Here is a 12731-nt window from a genome sequence, read left to right as displayed (position 1 = left end):
TAAAGACTGAGACAGAATATCCCTTAAAGCAATGATCCCCAACCCCCGGGCCATGGACCGGTACCGGTCCATGGCTCAATTGGTACCGGGCCGCACAAGAAATGATCAATCATTTCCGTTGGATTTATTATCTAAGTCTGAACAATCTTTATTTTGAAAAATCTTATATCTTGAAAAATTACCGTAATCTCTCGGTTACATCTTGGTCACCTGAGAGGCAAAAATGTAAACGACAAGCTTGCAATAAGAGTAAAAAAACAGACGTCAAACGGAAAGTTTCTTTTCGAAGGGGAAAAGGTGGATTACCACAGTGGATTCACGTTTATTATTATAGTTGCAATATTAACGATCTAGGTGCCGCACCTAGGTTACCACACCCCCAACCCCCCCAGTCCCCGGTAACATTGTCAAGCGTTAACAGGTCCACAGTGATAAAAAGGTTGGGAGCCACTGACTTCAAGTCTTTATTTGACATTGAAAAGGCATGGACCAAGCAAAAAGGTCTGTGTAGGTGTTTTTTTTTTTTTTTTTTTTTTTTTTTTTTCATTTTTCCTTTAGGGGAAGTGAATATTTGTTTCAGTCACGTTCCAAGTAATACCTTATAGAGGACAGGGTTGAACAAAGTGCATCCGTTCATGTTTTATTAATTGCAGCTGTATAAAAGGGGTTCAGTATTGGCAGATTGTCAAGGTTGTGCTATCATAAAAAAAAAAAAAAAAAAAACAGAAAGCGCTGTTGAGTCATCTTCAGTTGCTGTCAGATTCACTGACGGGGGGGCACAAGTGATTCTAATGCAACCAGCAGGTTGGCTCGGGTATTGATGTTGTATTTTTCCTTGTCCCCAGCCCTGTTGATTCCCCTACCTGAGGCCAAAGAGGTGAAGGAAGGTCACAGGCAGCGGAGCGGCTCCCGAGTCTTTAAACTCAGCCCCTCTCCTATCACCTTGACGCCAAGTGCGGGTAGCACTTGCACCACCGGGCCCAGCACACCTGAGTCCACTACGCCCACCGGGAAGAGCACCCTCCGGAGCTTCTGGGACATACTGGTCAGTTTTCCAGGTCTTCCAGTCATTTCAACTTTTCAGTGGTTTTTAAAACAGTAGTTTTAAAATAGTGTTTAATAATTGGGAGCTTCTATTAGACTGTGGTTATTTACCGACATTAACTTTTTGCAAGCTCACAGTCCATTTTCTTTCAATCAAAGTTTGGGGTAAAATGCGAACAAGGTACAAGGTCTCGAAAGGAAAAAAAAACTGAAGGACGGGGCTTCTTGAAAGTGGTGGAGAACAGAATTTGGTGGTCATTCTCAAGTGTTATACTTTGGAAAGTCACACAGCTGGCTTGACTTTGGACCTCAAAGATGGCAACAAGACAAAGTCAGCTCTTCTTTCAGCTGTTCCCTTCAGGGGTCACCATAATGAATCAACTCCTTCCATCCAACCCTATTTTTTGTGTCCCCTTCTCTCTAACAACTAACGTCATGTCACTACATCATAAATCTCTTTGTTGGTCTTCCTGTAGTTTTACCTGCCAGGCAGTTCCAACCTCAGCATCCTCCTACTAATAAATTCGCTATCCTTCCTCTCTATATGTCCAAACCATTTCGGTCTGACTATCTCCAACATGCGCTGTCAATCTGATGGACTCATTCCTCATCCTATCCATCCTCCTCACTCCCAAAGAGAACCTCGGAGAATCTTTCATCTCTACCACCTCCATCTCTACCTCCTCTCTTTTCCTCATTTCCACTTTGTCTAAACCAAACAGCGCCGCTGGTCTCACCTTTCTCTTGTACACTTTTCCTTTCATCTGGCTGACACTCTTATCGCTCACTAACCCTGACACTTTTCTCCACCCATTCAAACCTGCTTGAATGTGTTTGTTCACTTCTTTCACACATTCTCCATTGGTCTGGACTGTTGACCATAAGTACTGAAAATCCTCTGCTTTATTTATCTACACTCCCTGGAGCCTCAATTTTTCACTTGGGTCCCTTTCGCTCACATGCATGTATTCTACCTCGTTGCGGCTAACCGTCATTCCTCTCCTTACCAGAGCGTACCACCACCTCTCTAGATTTCCTTCCACCTGCTCACTAAAGATCACAATGTCATCTGCAAACATCGTAGTCCATTGAGATTCTTGTCTAATCTCATCACTCAGCCTGTCCATCACCAAAGCAAACAAGAAGGGCTCGGAGCTGATCAGGCTCTCTGATGCAATCCCACCTCCACCTTGAAATGCTCTGTCACGATAACATCACACCTCACCACTGTGTCACAACTCCCATTCATGTCTTGCACCAATCTTAACAATCTTCTCTGCCACTCCAGTCCTCCTCACACAGTACCACAGTTTCGCCCTTGGCACCCTGCTGTATGCTTTTTCTACAAAAGCACAATGCAGCTCAATCTGACCTTCTTTGTTCTTTTCAATCAACATTTTTAAAGCAAATACTGCAATACGAAGTCAGTTCCGATCACATTTTTAAATCCGATTTGAATAATCATTACAATGCTCACTGGAACTAAGCTGACACTGGGTTTGAATGCCATTCTGCCTTGGATGGACTCTGAAATGTTGGCCCACTACCCACTAAGCGCAGAGGGGCAGCTAGCTGATGAGCACAGCAGAGCGTTTAGCAGCCGAAGAGCTGTATATTTCCCCCAGGAATTTGGAAGAAAGGGAATCCTGAGCTGAAGGAGAGAGAGGGAGAGACTATAGGGCTTATTTTTACCAGGCAGGCAGACTTTGACTCAGACACTGCGAGTGTGTCTCATTTAAACTGTCTGATGTGTTAATGACCATGTAAGTACAACATATCAATAAATGACAGTTATGATATTTCAGTGCTGATCAAACAGAGAATCTGACTGCCTAAGATATCTTGAAAGGTATCAAACCCCCCATTATTTTCACAAAGTAATTCACTGATATTGTAAGTTTCTTTGCTTTAAAGCACAAGGTGTGTGTTGTTTTTTTTGTTTTTTTTTTGATTTAAACACAAGAAACTTGGACACCATTTCAAGGATGTGCTAATGTGAAAGTGAAGAAGAATGATACCGCGTTTGTTTCTCCTCTGATCTCGCAGCATCTGATTTTAGGTCAGTGCAGCCTGAGCTTAACAGATGTCACCTCCCACTAGTTCATAGCGCTGCTTTCAGGTTCGTCGTTGTCCCTCGGGATTCTTGCCGTGGAACTTATAAGGACATTAATGCAGAAATCTAGGAGGGGAAGTTAGCAATCTGCAATCAGATTAAAGATGCAAAAGATGTAGAACCATACGCTGTGTGTGTCTGTGTTTACAAGAGAGAGTGTGAGTGAGTAGGTCAATGTGAGATCCACTTAAAGCAATATGACAGCGCAGCGTTGAACGCGCCGTATAAGCTGTGACCACTTACAGTTTACTAAGTCTTTCTCTGTCTCAAAACCAGAACCAGTCATTTCATGTTACATCCCGGCGCATCAGTGCAGAATACAGACTGTGCGAACCAGATACAGAGTGGATGCTGGTGTAATGTTTCTAATATTTTCCTCAACATAATTTCCTTTTTTGCTGTATTTTTCAGATTGTGTTTTTGAATTGCACATTCAACGAGTTTACTGTTTCACCACAGTTCCATCACAGCGATAATTGGGATAAAATGGCACACTAAGAAAAAGAAAAGAAAATGCATTCATCCATCAATTTAATGAGGGCTGTGAAATGTATTTTTTTGTTTTGCCCTAATCCTACTTATTATTTCCTGTTTCAGAAGTGTATTGCTTGGCCATTTTCACATTTAGTCTCTCAACTTGTTTTCCTGTATTTTGTTAGATGGGGATCAGCATGCCATTATCCAATGCAGCAATCGTAGAACAAAAGGAATATAATTGCAATCAATGTATTTGATTTGTTTTTTGACCAAAAACTATAATTCGCAAAGCACTGAATCCCTAGACCATTTCCGACTCATTTGGGGTGAGATCACACCAGGATATCCCTGGAGAGTCAGAGCCTAAAAAACTTGCAGGGGATTAGTGATATTAAAGAGGTTTGAGTGGCACCTTATTACACACTTTGCTTGAGCCGAGACTGTTTTCCATACAGTGCATATTTCTTAACATGATTTTTATTTATTTATTTTATAACCTGACCATTCAGGGAAGAGGGCTCCGCTCCGTCAAGGCTCTCTGACTTTTTCGCCTTTCTGAAACAGGGGTGCCCGTTTAAGACGCAAAAAGCAACAAGAGACTGAAACGTTTTGAATTGCGTCCCACGGTACAATAAATACGATCCTCGGCTGCCCCCCCGATACACAGTGTCAGGAACAAATTGCCAGGTTTTACTTTTATGATATTCTATTCGAGACATACAACCAGTCACTCTTCAATTCATGTGTCAAATAGACTAAACAACCTTTGACTCTCATTGACCCACTGTGGTAATTAAGGGGCTTCAATGTACTGACAGGCAATACAGTTTTGGATTGTGGGAGGAAACTGGAGACCATACAAGCGTCACACAGAATTGGAATATCATTGAAAAAATGGCAAAACAACATCCTTCATCCCACAGTATTGGGTAATAGCTGGGCTAATCACTGCGTTGGACTGGAGTGCAACTGTCTCAGTCCCACCCAGGGTTTCAGAATACTACTGCAGAATAATTGGGAAATTGTAACAAGCCAAGGGAAACCTCAGCGATTTTAGTGGTGAATATTGGCCCTCGGAGGCTCTTCTGGATCTCTCCTTCTCCTCATTATCACCTCAGATCCTTATGTCGAGCCCCTTCCTGGTTGTTCTTGCTCTCCGTCCGACTTGTGAAAGAATAAACGCTTGTCATTCCAGAGCAAGCCCGACTCCTCGGAGCTCGGAAGCCCCAAGACGACCGACGACATTGTGCAGGAAAAAGGGGAGGAGGGCCGTGCGGCGAGGCGAAGGCACAAGACGGAAACCGTGAAGCAGCAGTGGAGCCAGGAGAGGGCCATGGCTGTGGAGATGGAGCAGGCCCAGAGGTGAGTGTTATCAGATGAGCAGTCACAGAGGGCGTAGGCATTACTGAATTTCAGAGCAGTAAGGTTTTGGCAGATGTCAGGGAACAAAAACTAAAAATAATTATAGCAAGTATAGTTAAATTCCAATGAAGGGTTTTGGTGCTTTTTTTCCTTTACACACACCTGCGATAATTCTGCAACTGTGGCTCTCAGCAGTGTGTGTGTGTGTGTGTGTGTGTGTGTGTGTGTGTGTGTGTGTCTGTGCAGGAGGCAGGTGTGTCAGCTGGAGGAGGGGGACACTGGCACTCTACATCCCGTCTACCAGTTTACCTGTCAGCCGTGGATCATTTTCATGGCACAGCTCGGTGAGATTTGTTTTAATTCTTTCAAATTGTACTCAGATGGAAAACTTTCTTTTCTTAAGGAGTAGAAGTAACTCATTATCTTTTATCTGTTCTTTCCTCCGGCGGCTGGTAAACAGGCTGCCCTTCCATACAGCAGTGCACGACTGAAATCGCTTCCCACTTCCTAATGCCCTCCACCCTGACTGAGATCGTCAATCTGATCGGCTCCCTGGCCAGCGATACCACTGTTAAGGTCTTCAGAAAGACGAGGTGGGGTTTATTTTTGTTAGTTTTTTGGTAATGCCTCAAAACCTTATGCATTGTCACCCCCCCTACGCCTCCATGGATTCCAACAGGTCCACAACCACATGATATAAACGTGCATGTCATCTCAATTTTTTTTCTTTTTTTTTGAATGTGTTTTTCACATTACTCTTACTAGTTATACACGAGACTGGGCCTGGTCTTAAATTGGCGAATCAAAAGTTTAGAAGTGAATACAGGCAAACGCTCCATTCCGAGTATCAGGTGACATTTAAATGTGCTGCAGCATGATGTCCTACTTTTCTCTTGTTGACTGTTTTTCTCTTATAAATAATTTTCAAAAAACTCCCTGATATGGAGTCCAGTTAATGCATTGGACACCTGTGGAATGGTATGATGATATATGGAGAGAGATATTTACGGCTTTGTCCTCCTTGTTCTAAATCAAGTGAAGCCCAAACCGACCCATCACATGTAAACACAATTTAAAGCTGCCTAGAAAAGATATCGGTAGGTAGTTCAGTGCAAACCAAACACACCTCATATGTCATGGTGACCACGGCGAGTGCCTTCAACTTGCTTGACCTATGCCCGAATCTGACTTACTCTGAGGGTTTTGCATGCAAAACAGTCACCTCAGTGGCCAGGGGTTGGGGGGTGTTCATTAGTGTGGCTCCCACTGTTGCAAAACCTTTTTCCACAAAGGCAACTGAGGGCAAGCCCCTCGAGCACTTTTTCAAGGGAACGGCACCAAGGTGCTGGTTCGAATAAAGGGATGCCGAGGTCAAAAATTAAAACCCACCCTGCATCAGCTCGGATGCAAGGTCATAGCGGGCATCATTCAACAGATAGTGTGACTTTTCTAAATAACACAGAGGAGACAACTACTCTTTAGCTCCCACTGCCAACTGCCGCTCTGGCTGGGTCATCAGAACGTGAGCCGCCTAACCGACGAGGTGTCCGTCAATGGGAAGGAGCAGGAGAAGCTCATCAGCCAGCGCCCGCTGACCGTCACGGTTCAGAGCGGTATTGCAGGGTCCTCTAGTAATCTGAAGGATGCTTTGTTCAGTCCCGCAGAGGGTATGTCGACGTGCCTTTGAGCAAGACACTAAACCTCCCAAAGTCAGTTGGCACTTTGCACGGTAGCTTCTGTCTGGAGATTTTGAATCTCTGTGTAATGTATTAGTTGCGTACCACCGTAATCCCATATGCTTCGGAATCGGGCCAAGGACCAATGAACCACACGTGACCCCCATGATCTGATGGTGAAAAAGAGCCTGCATCGGATTACTGACGGAGGACTCGCCGGGGTGATCTCTGTGACTTCGAAAGACGTCACCCTGAGGCCTGGTTTTAGGAAGTTTTCATTTCTCATCTTCAGCACAGGCGAAGAGCCCCGGTTTAAATACAGCTTTTGGATGGATAAACTGCACCAGCTTCTTTATTTAATGCATGCCTTTAAACAAAGTATCTAACATCATTAATTCTTCCGCAAAAAAGCAGTAAAGTTTGTTGATTTCATTTGAAAGGTTCTTCAGTGCACTTTAAATGTACTCTCCTGCCCCTCTCGAGTGTCCAAAGCAGGCTACCAGGATATAATGCAGTCTGATGTGAAACAAAAACACTACATTATGATGGAGCTGATTATAACCTGATAAAGCGGCATGAGAGCGCATGTTAGTAGAAACACACGGAAGAAAGCAGTAGCTCAAAAAAATCAGGGTTTTCAACATAGGGGATGTGCAAATTGATCAGCTGAGGCTTTGGATCGAGATGAGAAAAAAAAAAACTCCTTGTTGTGCAGATGACTTTTTGAACTGTCGCAGTGAGACTAACAAAAAAATTGCCTAATTTTTCAGATAGCGGTCAGTTTGTCGGCTTGCTGGGGAGATGCTTGGTCGAGGAACAGTTTTGGATCTTGAACATTTTCCTCAGCAAAATAAGCAGCAGAAGGACCTCCATGAAAGCGCTGTCAATACAATAACGCATCGATTGCATATTGATACCGCTTTCTCCACCTTTTTTTTATTTTAGCTCCCCTTCCTCCAGAGATGTCTTTGTACCCCTCCCCCTTGCGCTGAACCTCAGCCAGCCCCCAGACGCTTCCAGGAGCTTCATCCTCATCGGTAGAAACTTCCACCAGTGGCACTGCAGCGCAGAGCAAGGTAAACAGCCACAGCTCATGTCTCCAGGCTCTCACCGCCAGCGCACCGCTGCGTTTCAATACTCGACGGAGCATTTTTCTATTTTTGTCCCATGTGTTCAAAAGCTTCCTGTTCAAAATGTAACAGCTAATGAGATGACGATACACATCCCATCACCTGGACGTCTGCTGCTTTTTTCAGCGACCATCCAAAAAAAAAAAAGAAATACTCAACATTTAGCAGAGCTTAATATGCGGGCTTATTTCTGCCTGGTCTTGAATCAGCACAGTTATGTAATGCCGAAACAGTCATTGGGACTTTAGGAAAAAAAAAAGTCTTTCTTAGAGGAAAATATATTCACTCTTTGAATTGGAACTTGAAATAAAAAAAAGTTAAAAATAAAATAGAAAATCTCATCCCTGTAACTGCACAGGGTATCATGGTAAGATCGTTCTCGCGTTCTTTGAAGTTTGATTACCAGAGGAATTACAATATTTGGTTTCAGCCGACTAGGAAAAGGCACTTGCCTCTCCACACCACAGAGGGTGTTTGGTGACTATACGCAAACTATACAAACTGCACGGAACAGACTGCCCTGACCACAAGTCAAACTACCAGATAATGGCGCTTCAGTGCCAAAAATGTGCATCTGTCTAAAACAAATCCAAAAGAAGTCATTGATGTGGCTCATGCTAACAAAAAATCCCCCCCCCCAGAAAAGCAAACTGCAGTGCCAGTGTTTGATTCCTTTCTGTGAATGTTAGATCATCCTCATGCTGCTGCAGGGTGGTTGACACACATACACTATATGGCCAAAAGTATTCTCCCCCCTGCCTTGACTCGCATATGAACTGAAGTGACATCCCAGCCCTAATCTATAGTGTTCAATATAACGTCAGTCCACCCTTGCAGCTATAAAAGCATCAACTCTTCTTGGAAGCTTGTCCACAAGGTTCAGGAGTGTGTTTATTGGAATTTTCGCCCATTCTTCCAGTAGCGTGTTTGTGAGGTCACACACTGATGTTGGACGAGAAGGCCTGGCTCTCAGTCTCTGTTGTAATTCATCCCAAATGGGGTTGAGGTCGGGACTCTGTGCAAGCCAGTCAAGTTCATCCTTACCAGAATCTGTCTTCCATGTCTTTACTGACCTTGCTTGCTTTGTGCACCAATACATAGTCATGTTAGAAAAGGAAGGGGCCATCTTCAAACTGTTCCCACAAAGTTGGGAGCATGGAATTGTCCAAAATGTCTTGATAAGCTGTAGCTTTCAGAGTTCTTTTCACTGGAATTAAGGGGCCAAGCCCACCTCCTGAAAAACAACCCCACACCATAATCCCCCCTCCACCAAGTTTCACACTTGGCACAATTCAGTCTGACAAGTTCCGTTGTCCTGGTAACCGCCAAACTCAGACTGCTCCATCAGATTGGCAGATGGAGAAGCACGATTTGAGAACATGTCTCCTCTACTCTAGAGTCTAGTGACGGTGTGCTTTACACCATTGCATCTGACGCTTTGCATTGCACTTGGTTATGTGTGGCTTGGGTGTAGCTGCTCAGCCATGGAAAACCTATTCTATGACACTCTCTGCGCACCGTTCTTGAGCTGATCTGAAGGCTACTTGAGGTTTGGAGTTCTGTAGCGATTGACTCTGCAGAATGTTGGCGACCTCTTCACACTATGCGCCTCAGCATCAGCTGACCCTGCTCCATCAGTTTGCGTGGCCTACCACTTTGTGGCTGAGTTGCTGTCATTTCCAAACACTTCCATGTTCCTATAGTACAGCTGACAGTTGACTGTGGATATATAATATTTAGAGCAAAGAAATTTCACGACTGGATTTGTTGTACAGGTGTCATCCTATCACAGTTCCATGCTGGAATTCTCTGAGCTCCTGAGAATGACCAATTCTCTCACAGATGTTTGTAAAAACAGTCCGCATGCCTCGGTGCTTGATTTTATACACCTGTGGCCATGAAAGTGATTGGAACACCTGATTCCGATTATTTGGATGGGTGAGCAAATACTTTTGGTCATATAGTGTATATTAGTATTGATTTGGGCGTTGCAAAAGTGGTCCCATTTGTCATGCGCTTCCACGCATTTAATATTTATAGAGCGATACTAACTCTGCTCCTGCATCGGCCTAGAGCCGTCATGTCCTGGGTAAACAAAATATAATTTGTCAATGTTATTCTTCAGCAGCGGCTTAATAATCAGATTTCCCATATCAATCCCCCTAACTTTTTCTGTACGGTCTTAAGAACACACAAAATTGTATTCATTGCAGTTTGTTTTTACAATTTCAGACTATTTTTGTATTTTTTTCATGATATACCCATACCACTGAATGCTTCATAGGACTGAATATTCTAGCACCTGTATACCATTTTGCCCATCTCCACATTACCTGGAAGTTACAAAATTCGTCAGCTTGTGCAGATGCCCCCCCCCCAAAAAAAAAAAAATGCGTGGGGGGGTGGGGGGCATCTGCATTATGAAATTGATCTAAATGTTGCGTAGAAGAAATATGTCATGTAGCATGTAGCTAACATCTGTGTCCCCCTCATTCATAGTGTAGAAGAAGCATTCCCAAGCATTAGTGTTGTACCCCACTTCTGTTGCTGCTTCTCTCGCCGCTGCTCATGACTCAGCGTCTCTGTCCGAGCTTCGGGCTGTCTTAACACAACTGTGATTTTTTTTTTTATTTTATTTATTTATTTTTTTTAACTTTTATTTGTCTGCTGACATCACTTTGCGTTTGAGCTGTGTCCCTCTCTCTGTCCATGCCGCCTTGCTGTTTGTGCCATCTCTGTTTGCCCACAGAAGACAGTTCAGATGAGGAAAACACGCCAGTGCTAAGTAGTTTCACACGTAAGTTTGCCTCTCAGCATACCATTCCATGCTGATGGGATGTTTTTGCTGTTATTTTCCATCTTTTAAGTTTTTCATATGCTTCACTACATACAAATATGTCCTAACAAATGGCATAACATATATATATATATATAGTGGGGCAAAAAAGTATTTAGTCAGCTACCAATTGTGAAAGTTCTCCCACTTAAAAAGATGAGAGAGGCCTATAATTTTCATCATCAACACTTCAACTATGGGAGACAGAGTGCAAAAAAAAAATTCAGAAAATCACATCGACTGATTTTTAAAGAATTTATTTGCAAATTATGGTGGAAAATAAGTATCTGGTCACCTACAAACAAGCAAGATTTCTGGCTCTCACAGACCTGTAACTTCTTTTTTAAGAGGCGCCTTAGTCCTACACACATTACCTGTATTAATGGCACCTGTTTGAACTGGTTATCAGTATAGAATACAGTTCAAAACGTCAAACAGTCACACTCTAAACTCCACCATGGCCAAGACCAAAGAGCTGTCAAAGGACACCAGAAACAAAAATTAAGACCTGCAGACCTGCAGGCTGGGAGGACTGAATCTGAAAGTATGAGGCTTGGTCTGAAGTAATCAAATGTGGGAGCAATTACAAGAAAATAGAATACAAACAAGACCACTGATAATCTTCCGCGATCTGGGACTCCATGCAAGATCTCACCCTGTGGGGTCAAAATGGTCTCAAGAACGGTGAGCAAAAATCCCAGAACCACACGGGGGGACCGAGTGAATGACCTACAGAGAGCTGGGACCAAAGTAAAAAAGGCTACTATCAGTAACACTAGTAACACTAGTAACACAGTAACTCATCGCCAGGTACTCAAATCCAGCAGTGCCAGACTTGTCCCCCTGCTTAAGCCAGTACATTTCGTGGCCCGCTTGAAGTTACGAGAGAGCATGTATATATATACCGGTATACATAGATATTTATGTACATATATATGTGTGTGTGTGTGTGTGTGTGTGTGTGTGTGTGTGTGTGTGTGTGTGTGTGTGTGTGTGTGTGTGTGTGTGTGTATGTATGTATGTATGTATGTATGTATGTATGTATGTATGTATATGTATATATATATATATGTATATATATATATATATATATATATATATATATATATATATATATACACACACACACAGTGGGGAGAGCAAGTATATGATACACTACAGATTTTTCAGATTTTTCCACTAACAAAGCATGCAGAGGTCTGTATTTTTTATCATAGAGACTCTTCAACTGTGAGTGAATCTAAAACAAAAATCCAGAAAATCACATCATATGATTTTTAAATGATCAATTAATTTGCTTTTTTATTTTCTTCACCTACCCACCAGTAAGAATTGTGGGTCTCACAGACCTACCGGTATTTGTTTTTCTTTAAGAACCGCTCCTGTTCTCCACTCATCTCTCGCATTAACTGCAGTTTGAACCTCTTGCCTGTGTAAAGGACACCTGTCCACACACTCAATCAAACAAACTCCAACCTCTCCACAATGGCCAAGACCAGAGAGCTGTGTAAGGACATCAGGGATAAAATTGTAGACCTTCACAAGGCTGGGATGGGCTGCAGGACAATAGGCACAATAGGTAATAGAAAGTGGAAGAAGTTCAAGATGACGGTCAGTGTCCCTAGGTCAGGGGCTCCATGCAGGATCTCACCTCAGAGGGCATCAGTGACCATGAGGAAGGTGAGATATCAGCCTAGAACTTCTGGCTGGACCTGAAGAGAACTGGGACCACAGTCTCAAGTAAACCATTAGTAACACACTACGCCGTCATAGATTAAAATCCTACAGCACACACAAGGTCCCCCTGCTCAAGCCAGCACAGGCCATCTGAAGTTTGACAACGACCATTTGGATGATCCAGAGAAGAAACGGAAGAAGATCATGTGGTGTGATGGGATAAAATAGAGCTTTTTGGTCTAAACTCCGTAGGAAGTTTAGACCAAACACTAAACACTGGAGGAAGAACGATGAGAACAACTCTAAAAACACAATCCCAACTGTGAAGCATGGAGGTGGAAGCATCATTCTTTGGGGATGCTTTTTAGCAAATGGGACTGGATGACTGCACCATATTGAGGGGAGAATGGATGGGG

General features: G+C 43.2%; 1 protein-coding gene across 1 annotated transcript in view; it reads left to right on the top strand.

The window, feature by feature from the left end:
* szt2 (SZT2 subunit of KICSTOR complex) overlaps nt 1-12731 on the top strand; it is a 154546-nt gene that overhangs the window by 94914 nt on the left and 46901 nt on the right. The window contains exons 53-58 of the mRNA XM_086146303.1: nt 846-1045; nt 4830-4996; nt 5243-5340; nt 5457-5589; nt 7618-7748; nt 10552-10599. Coding sequence (XP_086002429.1) covers nt 846-1045; nt 4830-4996; nt 5243-5340; nt 5457-5589; nt 7618-7748; nt 10552-10599 — 777 coding nt within the window. The remainder of the gene's footprint in view (nt 1-845; nt 1046-4829; nt 4997-5242; nt 5341-5456; nt 5590-7617; nt 7749-10551; nt 10600-12731) is intronic.

Source organism: Fistularia commersonii, chromosome 1 (genome assembly GCF_037954325.1).
Source record: "Fistularia commersonii isolate RoL2024-O1a breed Wild chromosome 1, RoL_Fcom_v1.0, whole genome shotgun sequence".
In the NCBI taxonomy this organism is placed as follows: domain Eukaryota; kingdom Metazoa; phylum Chordata; class Actinopteri; order Syngnathiformes; family Fistulariidae; genus Fistularia; species Fistularia commersonii.
The sequence above is the reverse complement of the archived record's forward strand: the minus strand, read 5'-3'. Positions and strand labels throughout refer to the sequence as shown.